The following is a 20,612-nucleotide window of genomic DNA, read 5'->3' on the forward strand; positions in this document are numbered from 1 at the left end:
TGTATTAGCAAAGGTGGATTTTTCCTTGCAGTAATGAGTCAGGGAGCTGTCTTGAAAAATGCCAAATCTGTAACTTTCTGCAAGGCCAAGAGCTACATATTGGATCACAGCCAGAGAGCTGAAGATCGTGTTTTAGAGGAGGAACGTTATATATTCCAGTCTTGTATCACTTCAGATGGCATTGCATAAATGTCATGGCAAAAATCCACTAAGCTTTGGCCTGTAGCACAGTATCCTCACTCCATTTGCTACCTTAAATGTATTTCTTTCTTGAGCATAGTAATAAAAGAGTTCCATAATCTGGGCTCACATCCCAAATCTCCGTCTAACTTTTCAGTTGTACAAATATGCTAACAGGACTGGAGACTTCACATAATGGTCCACAGTATTTGCAACTACAGCAATGAACAAAAAGAGAGAGACTGCAATTTGTGCTTACAAGGTTGGGTGTTTTGGTTTTTTAACTTGTTAGGTTGGTGCACAGAATGCATTACCTTTTGTAATGCTATGGGACATACAAGAGGCCAAGCGAGTTTCTTTTCATAACCATAAGCGAGGCATCCTTTCCATTACCTAACTGCAGTGACCTCCTTGAGTCCACTTATTTTCTGTACATTTCTAGAAAACAAAGTGTATCAGGGCTGCGACTATTTAAACTCTTCTATGATGCGTAAAATTTTCAAAACCACCTGTATGACTTCCAATGAAAGCTAGCTACGATTCTGAAATTATGCATTTATCCATGCATAAATTATGCTTTCACCAAAGACAACTCAGCTCAGTGCATGGATGAACGGGCTGTATTTTATAACTTGTAAGAAATGGGAAGTGGGGCTGAACAATTTAATGGCTTCCCCTCCAGCTTAAGCTTCCTGGATATGTTTGGGATTTTTTCATATATGATATAGGAAATGGAATCCAGAAAAGGAAAAAACAGTGCATGACGGGGAGAAGCTGGAAATTTTGGGAAAAAGTCCATTTTGATAATAATAATAATAGTGTTATGGGAGCATCAGGAAAAAATGGACTTTCTCCCCAAAATAGTGTAATAGAAGTCTGAATAACTACCAGGTTATAATCTAACCACATTTCTGATTGTTGGGATATCTGAAGAAACGTTCTAAGCTGTTTAGAGTAAGAGCACTCCAATCTGATATATCAACTATTCCACTACCCCTTCAGGAAATTCAGAGATACTACACATTCAATTGCATTGTGTACTTCTGACTTTCTAGCAGATGGGAGTGAAAACTTAAGCTCATGAAGGCTTTGGCAACACACAGTGCTGCACGGCAATAAAGATTTTCCATGTAGAAAATGTAATATTCCTGGGACTAACAGCAGGTTTCCCATGTTGTCAGACTTTCAAGTTCCCTCTAGCTTCTCTCATGCCAGTTCCCTCCTCTCTGATGGAGGAGGCCACAGATGGGCCACAACAGCTTCCTGCAGGGAGCTTAGGAAGACGTTTTCCCTCCAAAATACAGGGATGACTTTCTCCCTTTAGATGAAGAACATTAAACATCTGTGGATTACGCAAATATAGGCAACTTTCATCTTGGAGAACTGAGAGGGATTTGGAGTCAAGTGGCCAGCTTCTGATACAGGTACTGGCATGTGGAAAGAACACAAGTGTTGTACCAGAAAGTTAGACCTACAGGAAAGACTTTTGTGCTATTATGAGTCAACTGAAGAGAAAAGACTCACTGGCTTTAACAGCTAGAATAGGCTATTTCAGCTGGAAGCACCTGCAATGATCAACCCGTCCAACTGCCTGATCACTTCAGGGCTGAGTAAAGCATGTTATCAAAGCCATTATCCAAAGGCCTCTTAAAGACTGAGCGGCATGGGACATCAACCACCTGTCTACGAAGCCTGCTCCAGTGTCTCAGCTATTTGCTGAGACCATAATATTTGATATTAACTACTGTTATCTGCAATAGAGAGGGATTACAAGAACTTAATAGTCCTGCGTTCTTTACTTATTAGTTCACTTAACTGGACTACATACGATAGAAACCTCCTGTTTTCATCTTAATCCTTCACACATATTTTTAATTTTTCTGAAGTTCTGCTGAGCAGCTGGGACTGAACCCAAACGTGAAAACAGTACTTCTTGGTAGTTTTGTAACCAGTTGTATTTGTAAACAGAAAATATGCTATGGGGAGCCCAGGAAATCGGCATTTGGTTTTAGACACTATATTTTATTGAGATCTAAACAGCTTCCTCTAACTAGAAAATATCAACAAAGTAGCTTTATTATTTGAGTTGCCATTTGAAGAAGCAAGATGATAATTTTCAGTATAGTTCTTCCAGTGTTATATATTTATTTTCACAAAGAAAATAACTGGTTTAGGCCAACTCTTTCTTGGGAGAATGACCCAGATCATCATCACATACACAGACTAAATTTTTGCTTCAACTTTGGAAGATATATTAGTAGTTTCTGATTCTAGAAAGTATGTTTTTGCAGCTATATGAATACATAGCAATTATTTTTCTACCAGTGACATGGTGTTCAGTGTTCTGCTGAGGTGAAAAAAAGACTACTAAAGAAGGTAATTTCCTTTAAAAAACCATTAAAATTGTTACCACCTTAAGAAAGCTCAAAACAAATAACAAGAGATATTTAATACTATATGAAAACAAAGGAACATACTAAACAGCTAATACAAAGTTAGGCACACTGTATTGTGTAAGGAGTCGGGGCCAGAAGCCAGATCTGTTGCTATTAATGACACATATGTAAGCCTCATCTTGAACAGAACAAAATCAAAGTCTTCTCTCTTATAACTTCTGATAAGATATACGTAGGAATATATTTCTAACATCTGTTAGCATTCATGCCATGTTTTTTCTCCCATTCCAACTTCTATTTTAATATTTGAGAAAAACCTGTTCCCTACCATTTAATTATTGAGAACAGCTGATGCAAGATTTAAAACACAATAGAATAATCTCCTTCAAACATTTATGAAATTCTTTCTTACAGCAGTGGCTTAGAGTTTAACCTTAGTAAAAATTCATTGTGTTGCCAAAAGCATTTTACTTGCTTTCTCATTAGTGATGTATCAAATGACTTCTCTCCAATTACTGTATAAAAACATTCATTTAAGTCAGCATGGAGGTTTTCATTAATTTCAACAGCAATGCTAGAGTAACATTAACATCAAGTGTAATAATGCGCTTGTAGTAGCAGTATTTCAAGATGCATAACATGGACTTTTTATCTCACCCAAGAAAAGAAAAAAGCATCTGTTGTTTTCAGATAAAGGCATTTTACTTCTGTCATTTTTTGCTTTGTGTTTCCCCCCGGTAACACAGAATCACAATGCCACACTACCTGTCATGGCCTGCTGGTCATCCACCATTAACTTTAAACTCTTTCCTCGCCGAACCACACGCACTGTGTGCCACTCATTATCATTGAGGTTATAGCCAGCAAAAAGGGTTTCTGGACCTTTGCCTGTAGGATATGCCAAATAGTCATTATGCAATCTTTAAATCAGTTTACACGTGAACCTCACAGAGAAAGAGAGAGACAGACAGGGACTGGCTGGGCAAATGTTAAAAGTTACATCGAGTAAGGAAATTACAAAATCTAAGCAAACCTCCAAATATAGAGCCACTATGTTAAAACACTTCTACTGTATATTTAACAACGTAAATGTATTGTATATGAACATTTAATGACCCAGGTTGTCATAAATAGGCACAGTCAACATGGATTTAGTTATGCTTTTTCCAGTCATGTGCAAGTCTTTAAGAAATGGGATTACCACAGCCAGAACTTGAGCATGTGATTACAAGACCAGATTTTTGTTCCTTTATTAAAAATAATTTGGGGAAATGTACAAGTGGTAAATGTGCGTGCATGTGTGTTATGTTTTTCTTAATCTATGTGAGCTTGTCAGACTATGTTTGTTTATTAGGACTTCTCAGAACATCATCTATTACCTTATTATCCAGATGACTCGTTAATATTCAGATCCAGTACCTTCTGATGTTACCAGACCTCCAAACCATGCTTTCCTTTTTTTGTTTCAGGGATACCTTTTTTGTAATCTGCTATTTTTGCAAGCAGTACAAACACACACTTTTGAAACAAATATAATCCTACTTATAGCACAACAGACTTGCAATAACTGAAGTATTCACAAATCTAGGAAAGACGTTATCTTTAACACCTAGGAAAAAGTCTCTCAGAAGAAAATGATTATGGAAATTGTCCCTTGGACTGTTGACCATGAAGAGGAAAAGAAAAAGAAAAATCTTGTGAACTATCATTGATACGAGTAGGTGATTGACCAAGTGCTGAACTAATCAATCAAAACATCTGTGCTCAAACCTGAGTTATTGGACCTATATGGTGACTATCAAAAAGGTAAAGCTAATCTGCAATCAACAAATTACATTCCTCCAAGACAGATCTCGCCTGTTTTTCAGTTCCTGTGGCATAATAAAGGCTGCTAACTGAGAGAGACATATAATAAAGTAACATCTGACGTGAAAACATTAGGGTTACACTGAGTCAGACCATTACCTCCACTATGTCTTTCCAGGTGACTACATCCCGTGTGTCAGCCTTCTTTTAAAAAAGGCACATGTCACTGACTCTGAAACCTTCCCACATTTCTTTCTGTATTCTTTTCCACCCAGTGCAGGCTAACTGTGATGGAAGAGGTCTATTAATAAATGAGTACTATATGACATTGTCTAAAATCAAAGCCTCTCTGACTTCAGGACTTCACAGAGGGAAAAGACTAGCTTGATGACCTTTTCCCTTTGGAGGGAAAAGATTAGCTAGGGAAAAGAATAGCTTGATGTAGCTGTTCAGCATATTAGTTTTAATCTCAGACCTTTTCCATTTTCTATCAGCATTTTTTTAATTGCTGATGGTTGATTGCCCTGCTTTTATATGCAATCTTTGCTATTTTGAGCAGGTCAGGGGATCCAGGAAGGAAAATACCAGCTACAGCAAAGGCAGTGAGATTCCGATAACATCGTATTGCATTGTCTGTGCCTCTATACTGACACTAGGCTAGGAAAGGTATGCAAATCCAGCAGAAAGCAATGTACATGTACTCAATGATATCAACTACCCCAATTGTTCTGTTCCTTACATGTTTACTTTCTCTGACAAGAGAAAGAGCAGTTTTGCACAAAGCTTAAGTGAATAAAGTTCTCGTTGAATATGGTGATACACATGCAGTGAATCACGCTCTTTAAGCAATTTCTATTATTCTATATTTTATTAGCGGCTTCAATGGAAGCAATTTCTAACTAGATTTAGGAGACAAGGGACGGATTTATCAAAAATGCTTAAATCACATGAGTAAAATTTGTAGTGATAGTCAATAGGCCTGCCTAGAAATACTTCACTCACTATTTTAAACATGTTAGTCCTTCTTCATTTATTAGTCCAACTCTTTTGTTTAAAATTTTTTAAGTAGTTAAACTACTTAGTCTCCCTTGTCTCACAACAGATCTCTAAAAGACCTAAAAGCGTATGCAATTTTAATTTACTCTCACATGAACAACACTCTGTAGTGTCCCATTCATGTAAAGATGCATCAGTGTATATAAACAACAAATCCAACTTGGCTGGTCATATTTAGGCAGAAAAATATGTGAATTACTTTTTAATGGTTAGGGACTTGCAAACTCTTCCTGTCATAAAACTAAATGTATTTTTTCCTATGTATCAGTCTATCTCCTTTGCAAGAGTAGTCAGAGTAAAAAAATCAGGTCAGAACTACCTGTGAGCTGCCTTTGTTCGCAGTGCACACAGTCCTGGGTATAAGATGCTACAGGAACAATGCACTGAAATCAGTCCTGGCCTTATGGAAACTAGCTACCTTACATGGAGAAGAGGCTGAACTGCAACAGAGAACAGAAATTTTTGCTTTGCCATAGAGAATGCAAGGAACTACAAAATAGCAAGACCCAGTGTCCAAGTACTACATATGCACCCGTCACATCATGTTGCATCTCTGCAAAGTAGCATAGTTTTCCATGGCAGCTGGAGAGGTGGATCAGGAAGAATGGATGCCCATCACTCCCATAGAGAATGTAGCGCTTGGTCTGCTTCATGGCCAAGAACATGCTTTGGCATACAAAAATAGTAAATGTGTGTGTGAGCAGCGTATTTTGGCCAAAATATTCGAAGTGCTTAAGCACAAAAACATGTGGTCCTTGATACCACACAAGAGTACAATGACTACAAAAAGAAAATCTCAACATATTTGTTAAATGGCATTCGCAGACCACAAACATAGTTTATATTAGTACTTTCCTCACTGACTTTCAAGTATATTGACCTGAAATTTATTTAACCATCAAATTATTGAGATCTTAACAGTTCAGACTCTTATTCTGTCCTGGTTTATAGTGCTCTAGTAGTTAATCTACTATAAATCTAAACCTGCTTAATCATTGGATCTCCAGTCTTATTCTGACTTTACACTGATCTGATTCCACTTCATTTAATTCACACCAGCAGAAAGTGTTGTTATATTTAAATAAGAGTTGGCATATTGCCATCTTTTAAGGGGTTGGTCTTTTTTTAATTCTCTTTTCTTTAAAAATATTAAATATCTCTCACGAGAAGAAAAGCAAGAGCCCTAACTAAAAAAAAAAAAAGGATGAGGGATTTTTTTTCCATTTTCTACGGTCTGATACTATCCTTCCAACCTTTCGTCCCTCTACTCCTATTTGCCATGCTGGCCTTCCACTGGAACTCATCTGTCTCTTTCTAGACAGGACACAGATAATTTGCTTCACATACCCAGCACTCACTTGCTCTCTGAGCTATTGATTCTCTCAGACGCTGATACCTAATCATAAGCCTTTCCTTTCAGAGGCAGGCTGTAACCTGCAAAAATACACTCAGTATCTCCTCTTGCTTAAGTAGAAAGAAATTTCCTCTTGCTGCAGAAATTTACTATCTGCATCTATGATCAGGTCTTTTCCTATTTAAAAGGATTAAATAACTACTAGATTTTATATATCCCTAGTGTGAATGGATAGTACAAAAGTACAGGCACTTTTATGGGTCTCGCAATTTGCTCATAGTCCATCATGCCCGTAAAATCTTCACATCCATTTAAAAGCAGATGATCACTTGTACAATCACCTTTTTACATTGGAAAATACAGACTGTGCAGCTAGTCAATAGAGGTACAAACTTTGATGATGCAATTCATTATGAACTAGGACACTTAAATGTAAAGCCCCAAACATCCTAAGTTACACCTTTAGTTAGGCACCCAAAGTTGAGCTTCTTTTGTTTTCAGTACCTCAGTTAGAACTTAACTGCCTTCAGCCCTTTTCCAAATGAAAGGAAAAAAGTATGAACCTCCAAAAGAAAAATCTCATTTTAAATGTGCTGAATATTCTAAACACTCTCTGGAGATTCCTGTTCTCTTTACTATCTTGTGAGGAGCCTGTTAAGCCTATTTCAAGTGCTGAAAATGTGCTGAACTCAAATTTGCCTGTTAATTGACGGTAACACACATATTTACTTTTTCTCTTATAGATAACCATCCTGTTGTACTTAAACTGGGAGATCTTTTAACCCACTATTTGAACAGAACATCATAAAAACAAACAGGTCACTTTGAAACAAGATACTAGCTTCAAAACTACTTGTCTGAACTGAACACAGGGATTATTACTGGCTCTTACAATGTCATCCACCGCAAAGGCACATACCAAAATGCCACCCAGACTTGCTCGGAGCATTAAATTCTGTGATCAAAAGTAGATATAAAATATGAAGTATCGAAAGAAAGACAAAGTAAATGGAAACTAGCAAGGGAGACTACATGGTTCAGTGAATGCTATACCAACCTACGGAACCCAAGTTATTCACAGGCAAGCCACTACTATCTATTTAGTGGTCAGTGTAAGAAGTGTCAATGGTTTCAGTCCAGTTTGCTAATGAATAACTATGCATACTACAGCAGTCAATATCAGGTAGCATTTCCCATTTGAAATTTGAGAGAATAAGTGGACAAAAGGACAAAACCCTGCTCTCGCTCCAGTTAACAAAGAATAGTACTTTGAGGTCAGGGAGCCAGGATTTCAGATGGAGCCTTACATCTAAGAGAATATATATTTGTATATATGTATAGCAAGCTGAATTGTGAAGACAGCTGAGTGGCTCTGAGAGACACCCAAGAGTGTTATCGTAAGTTCTTAATGCAGAACCAGACAACTCCGTGCCATCTTACTACTACTGCTTTCCAGGGTAAATCTAACATGCCTGAAATCTAGACTTCAGTTCCAGCAAACAGCCAGTCTCACAGCCACTGTGGAAACCTTTTGAGTCGTTTATATTCTATGCCAGTCTGCAGCACAAAATGTTCAGAAGAGATTCCTCCAGAATTAGATGCAGAAAGACAAGACAAATAGGGGAAAGCATCTTAATCTTCATTACCCTTTCTATGATGGTTGGCTGCAGAAACAATTCTGGTCTTCTGAATCACTCATTTGCAAACATGAATTTAAAAAGTCAATTATATAGTGAATTAACTGTATTTTAAATGACTGCATCTGCATCATCCTGAAATTCCCTCACTATGCATGTTTCTTACTACTAGAAACACTTCGTTGCCTTTTAAAGATCAGCAATGTGTATCAGCTTATCATTTAAAGCTAACTGATAAATTAACTTGAGAAATTCTTATTGCAGGTCAAAGAAATTTTGTCAACTGTATTTCCTTCCTAACAGACTCATACAGAAACTTCCGCAAGAACAGCACATTCACCAAAATGTATCAAACAAAATATATCAGTCTGCACTGCTTGATCAAAATCTTCCAGCCCATAATAGCTTTACTATAGGCAAAATTGCTTTTGGCAATTTGGGTAAAGTATTGGCAGTTTAGGGTATTTTTATTGCTTTTTAAAACAAAACCTGTCATTTCAGAAATTAAAATGAAGGAGATTAGAGTTGCTAATATCATTCACGAGCCTTCATTTCAGCTGTAGAATAGATTTGCTCATATTATTTTGAGTAACAGAAATGCTATATTAAATCTGCTTCTGTACATGGACTCATCTAGAAATGCAGAAAGCGAAACAAGGTACTTTTGAAAATTCTACTGCCTTCCTCTACATGACCAAAATACAAACAAACTGCATTGAATATTGATCTAGTTCACTAGTAAGGAAAACCAGCATACACAATGAATGCACTGGGGAAGAAAAATCCATAGAAGAATATAAAAAAACCCTATCCAGGAATCAAGCACCACATCCAGGTCTGAGGACACAGAGTTTTCTACCATCATTTGCCTGTTTCTTTTCTCTCTTATCTGCGAACTTGCTTCCCCTGCCCATGGCCTGAGCTGTACTAACTCTCTCCCAACTTGGTTTACCTTTTGCCATTAGCAAGCTATTTAATTTGGGATACGATAGTGCACATACTCATCCATTAATCTCTTTAAAGCTGTTTAAAGTGACACTTTAGTATCAAAATAGCGCCAGTAGATCAAGGTGGGAGGGCAGAACATAGACAGATCTATTGGACCTAAATTAAATCTAAGGATTCTTGGTGTTTGCCAAGAAAGGTGTTGATGATAAACCACTTTCTTGTGAAAGCCTATTCTCTACAAACAGAATGAGGACCGCTACTGAATTTCAGCAAGATGGAGAAAGAAAGAATCATCAGAAAGAGTAAACTTCTGAGTTGCAAGTTTTGGCTTCTGGACTTCCCTGTCATATCAAGGTATACGCAGAACACCTATGCAATGGTCTCAAAGTTGGGAAGTGTGCTTTGCTGGTTAATAATTGGGTTGGACCGTATTTCTTGAAAAAATGGGTTTGAAATTGCAATTGCAATCATACGTGAATTCAGGGTACATGAGCGGATAAACTGATTTTCTTACTGCATTATGAAATGCCTAACCCAGCTAGAGACATTTCTCAACACATTACTTAAAACATTTATTGTTAGGAATCAGCTGCATTTTAATTTAGTTTTGTAAGTCATATATCCTAGCAAGTGAAACATAAACAGCCTTAAAGACATGTAATTTTCCTCCTTCTCGGAAACAATGAAAGATAAGTACCTTTTAAAAGCCGAAACCAGAGGTCACCTAGATCCTTGTACTTTTATTAAGAGAGCAGTTTCTCTTCTGCACCATTCTCTAAGGATCATGACCATCAGAAAATGTGCTAAAGCTACTAAAGGTTTTATGAATCTACCCCAAGGCCCTGAACTAAAGCACAGCAAAGTCAATGAGCTTGAAACATACAGTTGCTGCTTTTTCAGCTCTCTGCTGGACATCTTCTGGCAAATTTTCAGAAATTAGTTGAACTTGACAATTGACTTTGCTGTAGGTAAAGTGAGCATGAACTTCCAATACATGGCAGCTCTATGCTAATTCAAAGCAAGTTTCAGTGCAAGATTATTAACTTGTATTTACTGCACGTAACAAAAGGTGCACTTGCAAAGATCATGCAGCATTGCAAATACACTGTAAGGTCACATCCTGCCTGGAATCATGCTACATTTTTTAAAGTGCACCCAAAACCTAGGACTCTGAATTGGGATTCAGCAGATTCACTTCCACAGACTACTGGTGTGACTTTTAGTAAATCTTAATTTGTTTTTATCTTAGTTTGACATGGCTGCTAGAATGAAAAATTCCAAGAATTTTAAGCTGATTACATTTAAACTTTTTTTTTTTTAATTAAGGTGCACTTAATACACTTTCAAGCCAACATCTTCAACTTCATTCTACCTAAGCTACTGTAGTACATGAGGAAAGCAGCGATTTCATAAGCCTGCTATCCCATTTTCTCAGACAGCTCCCCAGTTCCCAGAACACTCCTGTAGCTGAGCCTGAGAAGAGATCACAGAATGACAGTAAGGGAAGCCAGCTGGAAAGTCTGGCCACCAAGGAGAGGAGGGACTTGAAGAACCTGGATGGAGTCACCGCAACAACTCATCTAGCACACTGACACCGAATAATACAGGGAAAAAACACCAACAATTTGGCTTGATAACCAAAAGTTATTCTTTGCTTGTTTATTAAAGGATAATCCACTGTAAGTTAGTGCATTGCACAAGGAAGAATGAAATGGGAAATTTTAATTCATTCACAATACCGAAATTTTCCCAGAATGTTTGTGTTACAGACAGCGTTCTTATATTGAAAATGTGTTTCAATGAAAAATTTCTCTTAACTTCTATTTAACAAAAACTTTGTAATACTGGAGGAGAAAAGAACGGCTAATTCATCTGGAGTTAATAGTGTTTGCTTTTTTTCCCTCCTGTAACATCAACAGGATTAAAAACCCTATGAACTGATTTGGCAACTCCTTTGTAAAATAGTACGAAGACTAACATGAAACCCAATTATGAAGACTAACATGAAACCCCATTTTTAAGTAATACTGGAATTCAGTTTTTTAAAAGTAAATATTCATTGTTCTGATATGACTTTAATGGCGTCCAGGATATCCATTTGTGAGATGTGGGCTTAGACTAAGGGAAAAAAGTGATCCTAAGACTAGTTCAAGTTCATTTATTGCTTTCCCAAAGGGAGTTTGATTTTTACCTCAACAGACTCATTATTCTTGTCTTGACTATCCAAACTAAAAGCCCCAAACCCCACAAAACACACAGGCAGAAATACATACGTTCCCTGTCCGGGATTTCTAGAAACAGTGAGAATATTCCCCTAAGCTTTCAAAGAAATGGAGTGATACACCTGGCAATTTCCTTAGACATCATCTCTACAAGTTACTATTCAAATACGGTGTCTCAGCCTCCAGAGGAACTTTGCCGTCTCCTCTGAAGCCAAGAGATCTGGAGGAATTCTGACTTGGCAGGATTTCACCATGAGACAGCTATCTAAATAATTTTGATTATCTGGACCTGAACTGCCAATCTGCAAATCGCTGTCAATCCGCTAATACATACAAAGACGCCCAAGATACACAGCTGCTACAGGGAACAGGCACGTAGTCACCTATAACAGATCTCAAAGTATACCCTGACAGTGCAGGCATCCTTTAGGAGTCTGAAGAACCTGTGCTACGGTTTTCCACTGCTAAATCTGCCCTCTTTCTTTCCACTTAAACCCAGTGAAGGCAAAATAACCTAACTTCCAGTGAATTTTGCAGAAAAAGTTGGTACACACTTGATCATTTTTTTTCCCCCTGAGAGAACTGGAATACTTATTTTGCTTTGGTTAGATTATAACTGACAACTGGAAAGAAGCAGAAACAGCTCTGATTACACATTAGGCGTTCTGACTTTGATATTGACTGTGCCCATTTATATCAAACCACAGCTGTCAAAACTCTGAAGTACATTTAAAAATATAAGTAAGCATAACTTAAGTATGCTTCTCCATAATATACCTTCTTATAAAAAACATTACCTTTACGTTTAGGCAAAACCGAATATAACAGAAAAAAACCACTTAAATATTTCATTTTACCCTTATATCTTATGCATTGTGCTTAAGAATAAACAGATTGGTAACTAGTTGGCACAGAAAGGAAAAGAATTTGGACTGTGACTTTATTTTAAGAATAAGCTCCTCTGAATTTACAGGTGTCTTCATCCCAAGGCACAGCTGTTATAAAATATGTAACAACTAAATCTCATACTCATATCCTTTCTTTGTTTGTGTTTTTTTTAATGAAAACGCTGAATTATAACATTTTGCCTAGTTAAGGGTAAAAAGAATAACGTTCAAAGATTTGTGAATGTTGATTCATATGTAAATGTTTAAGAATATTTACATACTCATCGTGGATAGAAAAGCACAATTTCTTGACACTGCTTTTTCTTGGATGCTTGTACATAGACAGGAATCAAGCAAGGAGCACTAAAATAGACATTTCACACCATTTTTGGAAATTACAAATAGATTAATACAAAGGGTGATCCCTGTTCTATAAACAGCCTCCACTGACTTTCACGGGTACGGGACTGCTCTCTGATTTTTTCTAACTTATGTGATAGACGAAATATAAGGCCTATGCTTATTTTCCTGTGTATTCCTAAACTATTTCACAAAGTAATTCCAAAACCAGACTTTTTCTGATTTGTATATCTCTTTATCACTGTGTCATGTCATTCTTGCTCCAATCTTATCCTTGTAAAGTGTCGTCACCACAGTGACTTTTAGACCTTTTCAATTCTGAAGAGCCACCAGTTCAGCTGCACCTGATTTCATCCAGAATTTAAGATTCCTGATGTTCTCAATGGGCCATAGGGAACAGCACTTAGCATATTAACAGTAGCAGGGTCATATAAAGTGAATACATACCTTAAGATTTCAATGCTCCAGTACAATTAAAAAAAGGGTAAACAATACACATTGACAGTTGTTTGAATCTTTCTTATAAAGAAAATTTCTTTTAAAGGAAAAATACCCTGAATTTTTCACTGAAAATTTCAGGAGACTGAAATTGTACTCAACATTGTAAATAGCCTTTAAATATTTCTTTTGATTTCGAGTTACGTCTGATATTCCTTATCTGCATGAAACTAATCTGAATACTAATTATCAAGGAACCTATAAAAATTTCCTTATAAAAACAGCATTTTTTCAGACATACTTTTTCAGGACTCCTTGGCCTAAAATAAGATGTCAAAAAACTACCACACACTTCTCTCAGTAAAGATTTTGTTGTGAACAAAAGTACTCCAGTGTCTTGGATACTATGTACGTTTGAGACAGCTTGCATAAGTTTAATATGGCATTTTACTAAAGGTAAATTTTCAGTAACTTTTCCAGATTCTTCATGTGATTTCTTACCCAAAAGACCAATGCGTGTTTCTTTTCTGCAAACAAGGCCTTTTTCTGCATTCTGCATCAAAGTTTTCACACTACATTTCAGCTGCTTCTAAACCTATTACTTTCTCCGACATATATATACGGTGGCTAAATGAAATTGAATTTAACTGTGACATCTGCAATAGTGACTTTTAGTTTTACTTTTTTGTTGTTCACTTGCAACTTTTTGAGAATTTCATTTGGCAGTTATGGCTGCTCAAGCATTTGCATGCTAACAATATGTACAGTCGAGCACCTTTTGCTAGCTGTTATTTCCACACAGTTTCTTGCCCTGACTCTTGCATGCCTGTATAAAACTAAAATAGAATGACTTTTAAAACTGAGTAGATGGAATTGATTTCAACATTGAGGGAAATGCTCTTTTGCCATTTGTTATCTCTTAAGGATTGTGCTCAGTGTCAGTGAAGGACAATTTTGTTATGAAAAAAACAAGTCAGTTTCTTGACAGAAGTTCCTACTTGTACTTTTTAAAGGTGCACTCTGTATCTTGGTTTATGTAATTTTAGGAAATCAAGAAGTCATGAATCATTGAAGTCTTTTCTAGCTAGTGCTCCTTTTATTCATAGCTGATTAGCTTGTCGACTGACTTCCTAAGTGTCTTCTGTGACCTGCAAAACGTTAGCTGGAGATGCAAGAATACTTCTTCCCCTGAGAGCCCATGATGTACATCTACTTTGTTTTCTGCTAGGAAATAGCACACTTGCTTTCAAGCTGCTGAAATGTTACATAGCAAAAACTGCATGGACAATTCAAAGCATAGCAGTAACCACAGCACAAATTCAACATGTAATTTTCAGCAAAAGTCAACACCTATAGTGCTTAATTTTTTGTAAAACTAGAATTCTTTAGATGGTAGTAAGCATACTATCTATACTTGATATTGATCCAATTTCCACAAGTCACACGTAAACAGTTCATAGCATGTGAGGGGAAGATGGAACTGTTGACTTACCTACTCAGTCTTTCTTTTCCAGATAGATTTTACTATTAGCGAAAAAAGACTCAATGTGCAGAGATAGAGAGGAACTTTCAGCTAATGAAATGTTATTTTTACATACATACACTTCACTCCTTGGAGGAGAATCTCACAGAATATAAAATGAATGAGAAATAATAATTATAAAAAATATATAAGCTACATTAATCACAGCTCCCTCTTTTCTTTAACAGCTTTTTCTCATTCCATGTCTTGGTCTTCATCTTGTTTCTTGTTGCTTCAGTACTGCCTAGACAGATAACTGCTGAAGAATTCTCTGCACACTTCCCAAAGAGTATTGCATCTCGGAAAGCCAACTTTATCTTGATGTCTCAACTCAATAGGGTAATATCTCCTTTGAAGTGATTTGTCTGATGGATTGAGGCCTAGAAATCAGCTGGAACGGAGCATAAGTTAACCTCTTGACATATCATCCAAAATTAAATGTGCTTGGATGGAAATTTTAACAACTACCTGAATATATAATTCATTAAAGTCATTGTCAAGAAGAGATAATAAGGAAGTAGTTATGTGGTTCCAATAATAAGGTACTCAGTGCTTAAAATGTTGTGATAGATGTTTCATGCATTTTAATAGACACAAATGCAAAAAGTGCTAAATAGAGTAAGTGTTTTTAATATAAGAAACTGCTCATCAGTGACGTGCACTGGGTAGATGTTTTTAACACTATTAACTCTTCAAAAAACACATTGAAAAATGAATTACTGTTCTTATAACATTAACAGAGAATCCTATTGTAGCTAAGTGCTTGCTAGACTTCTTCATCAAGGCTGAACTTAGCAAATGACGACTTTCTGCAGAGAAGTGAAGCAATGATAAAATGGCCCACCTTTTGGAAACACTCATACAGCTAAAACTAATACACATTATTGTCTGCAGACCCAATAAAGGAGGGGCCATCAAAATGCCACAGATGGCTCAGAAACCAGGTTCTGTGAACTTGTATTTATGCAAACAGGCAGAGAACTCTACTGCATTAGAGCGCTACATACGCAAAAGACAAAGGCTCTACGCCCATGTACTGCTCACTACTGTCTATAATCAGATCCTACTGATCTTCATGCTTAAGGAGTAAAATAATTGCTTACCAGGGATTTATTCCAGAGTTCAAGCACTAAAAATGTACAAATGTCTCAGAATAATTTTAATTTAATTAAAATTAGCTTGGTACGCCTTTTTTTCCCCCTCCTTTTTTTCTTTCTTTCTTTGATTGAAAAAGAGGTAGTCAAGCTTTCCCTAAGCAGCTTGGTTCTCCTAATCACTGAGAAATCAGATCTGATCTGACTCTCACCAAAGTTGGCTGCACTTTTTTATAATGTAGAACTGTTCTATTCATAATGCCTGTTAATACGAGAGGGACGTACAGAAACTTGGCAATTCACCTCAGCGTACATTAGACCTATTGCAATGCTCAGTGGCTGTGTTAGTGAGAACTAGACATCTCATTCAAATTTCACTCTCTCTGACTCTATATTTCTCCTGTCCCTTATCTCTCACCCATGTATATCTATTTCATAAAAAAAACCCACAACACTTCTTATACAAATTTTTTACAAATGTGTATTAGGACAGAATGACGGCTGTGAGCATGTGAGGTGTTGATCAGAAAAGCAGTATCTACCTGCAGAGAGATGGCAATTTGTTTGGTTTTCCTTGAAAAGTTCTGTAGATAAGCACAGCAGCATTGATGCTGTAAGGCATCATATTGAGAAAAAGTCCTTTGCATGTTCTTAGCATACTTAAATGCTTTCTGAACTAAACTATTAATGATTTTAATATATTTTTAGACAGATTTATTCGGAAAAAAACCCCAAAGTTTCTATCAGCTGGAAAAACCTCTTCAAACTGAATCCTATAATAGAAAAACTGCAGTATTTCTCCACAGAATTGTCATTTATTAGCACTTCTAAATGTTTTCCACAAAAGTATTAACAAATAAGCATCAAAACAGCATTATTTCTTAGAAAGAGAGTCCTAAGACACAAATGAGGAATAATGTGAAAAGCAAATAAAGGTATGTATACTTGAAGCCTGATGGCATTTCCACTCTGATCATAAATTTAGAAGCACTATCAACTAAGCAGTGCTGAGTTACCATTATTTTTTCTTAATACTGAATGCTAACAGTGATTTTCATTTGAAAGAGCTACAGACCAAAATTTCTTGCCAGAAAATTCTTGGTAGTAAGTCAGAAAGAATTATTCCCAACTCTTAGTACATATGAAGTAGCAGAATTAATTAATGATTTATCCTAATTTGATTGCTTTTTTCAATTAACTAAGAAAGACTTTTTTTTAGAATATTGAAATATAGCTTTGTGTTGTCTGCTGCTGTCTGTGTGGTAATACTTGGATTTTTATAGAATCTGATTACAAAGTTTAGAATGACTGCATACAAACCAACTGATGATAGATTTATGTATTACTTTCACCAGCAATTTCCTATTTGGTCTGAACATAGGGTATAAACTAGCAATAAAATGATTAGGAAAAGAAGCTGCAAAATAAGAGATGAAATGGTGCATAAAACAAAAGCTGCTATACTGAATTTTACATATGAGTTCTGGATTGTCTTGCATTCTGCTTTTGACGAAGAGTAGCAATTTATGTTTAGAGAAGAAGGGAACAATACTCAAGGACTTTTTGCTAACTATTTGCTGACAGCTTCTAGCAGCTAGTAGTTTACAGACTTTCTCAGCTAAGACTGCATCTAGATCATCAACTTTAACACCAATGACAAAAATTCTGTTCCATTAACAAATCTGTTTGGGAACGTGAGGGTGGTCTTGCCAGGTGAGACCAGAAGTCCAGCTAGCCCAGCACTGCGCTTTCAACAGCACCTAAGAAAAGCAGGGCCACTGCATAGTAATTACTACCCTAACACAGTCACAGCTTCTAGTGACTAACATATTAGGGACTACTGGAGCTACAGAAGCTGGCTTGTCACAAAGAGTCCTTGACGTATTTCATTTCAATACTACTTATTATCTTATAATCATATCTTTGTAAAAATATACTCCTGTTCTCTCAGGTATCTTTTTTTCCTAGCTTGCCTAGCTCCTCCACATAGGAAAGCAATTCCATACTTTGAATACTCCCTGTTGCAGTGCACTGTATTTTTCCTATTCATCATGAGGCACAGGAACTAAAAAACACATGCAGCATTCAAGATGTGAATAAACAATGACTGCACAATAGCATAATGCTGTTTTCTGTTCTGGCCTTACTTCCTTTCCGCATAGCTACACTAACTTCCTTTGGGAGTTCTGGTCACTTCTGAGCACTGATACGTTTTACAAGAGCTATTTACAATGACTGCACAATTTCTTCAGCTCAGTGCTAACAGACTCCATTGCTGTGCTTGTACAATTAAGGCTACTTATTCTAATATGAATTACTTTGTACATACTGATATTTAATTCCACCTACCATTTTACTGTCCAGTCACTCAGCATGTTGAAACCCTTCAGAAAACTCTCACATGCAGCTATTAATTTGATTTTCCTAAATAATCTCAATTGCATCTGCAGATACTATCAACTCAGTGTTCCTCTTCTTCTCTCAATCATTTATGAATACGTCAGTAAAGATTCTTGTGGGACCAGTTGGTAGCAGAGCTTTACTGTGAAATGACCGCCGTTGCAGCCCAGCTCACTAATGTGAATGATGTTACATTAGCTTTTATACACTCTTGTCCAGAACAGAAAGTATTCAGTTTCTTTGCTACTACTGATTAGACCATCACTCCTCAATGTCCCTGCAAGATTAGACTGTAACTGTAACACCCACTTTCTGTCACAAAAAAAAATTGTGAGGATAATTTAAATCACTAGTCCTGAAATGTGATTAAGTCATCTTGCTTCTCAAAAGCTAAATCAGAAAAACATAAAAGAAAAATAAGAGAAATTTAGGAGCTGCATACATGAAAAACTAACTCTCTACTGGTTCTTCCCATTAAAATAGAAGAAAGGCCCAGTCCACTTCTTCTGAAAAGTCCTTTTATGAAAGACTTGATAGGACCAGTATGAGCTAGACACAAACAACTCCCTTGCATATAAATCAGGATTTATTAATTCAAGACAATCTATTTGTATAGATCTAGCACTTCCTGGAGGTTGCTTTGTCCCCATTGGTAAAATGAGAGTTTACATGCTTGCAGCAATCTTTGCTTTCCTATCCGCCAAGAGTCCTTTTGTCATATTTAGTATTTTGGAGGATCTCCTGCTCCGCATTCCGCTTTAAAAGTTCATGCTGAATACCTTGGCAGCATACCAATGCTCAGAGCCAGCTGATACATACCCACACTATGGCCCTGACTCGTATAGCCCGACATATACACTAAACTGAAAACTATCTACCTTGGCCTTGTAAAATTGAACCATATACTGAAATATCACAACTGAAAAGTCTACTACTTTTCAGCAATCTTAAACAATTTTCTGAAAACATTTATATGGTAGCGCTAAAAAAAGCAAGTCTTTCCCTGAACACAGACCCATTGATTTTTTCACCACCAATTTAGGACAACTATCCTTATTATACGAATTTTCATATTCATAAATAACCATATGTTTAAGCTTTTACTGTTACCTTTTCTACTGTGTTTAGCTACTGCAGAGCACACCTCTGTGCCTTGAGAAACCACAGATATACTATTATTATATATTTGATTACTGAGGCCCCCAGTCAATCAGTTATATCTTTGAAGTACCACAAGTAGAATGTGGGACTTAAAAGGATAAAAATAAGATGGATGAAAAGAATGAAAAGAAAGAAGCATACACACAAAAAAAGAAAAAAATATCTGTTTTGTAGTAAGAGAACTTGAAATGATATATTATTGACAGTCTGCCAGAAGACTAATGGCAATTTTCCCCTCTGCTAGCTAAGAAAAAGCAAACACAGATGAGGTTTTATAAGCTGCAAGTAGACTGCAGGCACAGAAATAAACTTTATTGCTGTCCTTCATGTAGGCTGGAAGCACTTCAATCCCCAGCAGCTGACCTTGAAAGCTTTGTCAGTAGGGAGAAAGTGAATATGATAGACACTTAAATGGTCAACCAGTAAATCTAAAGCACTTATTTTCATTTTAATGAAGGTTTGAGCTTTTGTTTGGTATGTTAATAAGATCATTCTCTCCCATGCCCCAGTTAAGCAGGTTCAGCCTTGAGCCAGAGGAAAACTTCTGGGTGCCTCACCACTGGCATTGACAAATTATACATGTGCAAGACTCTTCTCAAGATTTCTTTAGAATTAGCTAGTTGATTCAAATTTTCCTATGTCCCTTATTAGTTTAAGTTTCTATTTTTTTCCAATTAATAACTATAACTGAATAAGCAACAGGTAAAAATAGCTGCCTTTTAGATAACTTCAGTATTTCCCAGCAAGATTTCTATTTTGGTGTTTACCAAAGCATATATTTTATCTGAGAAATTAGTATATCACAAGACTGATTTTTTTTGATCACTCATAAAGGGGGAGGCCTCACACTCCAAAGTCGAATATACCTTCACTGCTATATTCTCAGAAACCTCTCTCAAGCCAAAGTACTTCCATGTGAAATTTCACAAAAAGCCACAAGACAAACCAGATTGCAAACCTTTGTTATCTTACGTGAATGGTTAAAAAGCACAGCATCTCCTCAGCTGGCATCTCCTAATATGTATCTACTTCTTGATACTCCATGGCTTTTCCTAAAGCTTTGAACTCCCTAAAACTGGGCCTCAGGTGTTTCCTAGGTTCAACTTACAGCTTTAAATTCAGAAGATAAGGAAAATAGTTGTGATGTATGT

The 20,612-nt window shown here is 36.5% G+C and overlaps 1 protein-coding gene across 25 annotated transcripts in view; it reads right to left on the minus strand.

Moving 5' to 3' along the window:
- The window catches only part of NRXN1 (neurexin 1), a 738,722-nt gene that overhangs the window by 393,778 nt on the left and 324,332 nt on the right, over window positions 1–20,612 (minus strand). For all 25 annotated transcript variants that reach the window (XM_075413190.1, XM_075413188.1, XM_075413180.1 and 22 more), the window contains one exon: window positions 3,342–3,464. In XM_075413190.1, coding sequence (XP_075269305.1) covers window positions 3,342–3,464 — 123 coding nt within the window. The remainder of the gene's footprint in view (window positions 1–3,341; window positions 3,465–20,612) is intronic.

Source organism: Opisthocomus hoazin, chromosome 2 (genome assembly GCF_030867145.1).
Source record: "Opisthocomus hoazin isolate bOpiHoa1 chromosome 2, bOpiHoa1.hap1, whole genome shotgun sequence".
Classification (NCBI taxonomy): Eukaryota; Metazoa; Chordata; class Aves; order Opisthocomiformes; family Opisthocomidae; genus Opisthocomus; species Opisthocomus hoazin.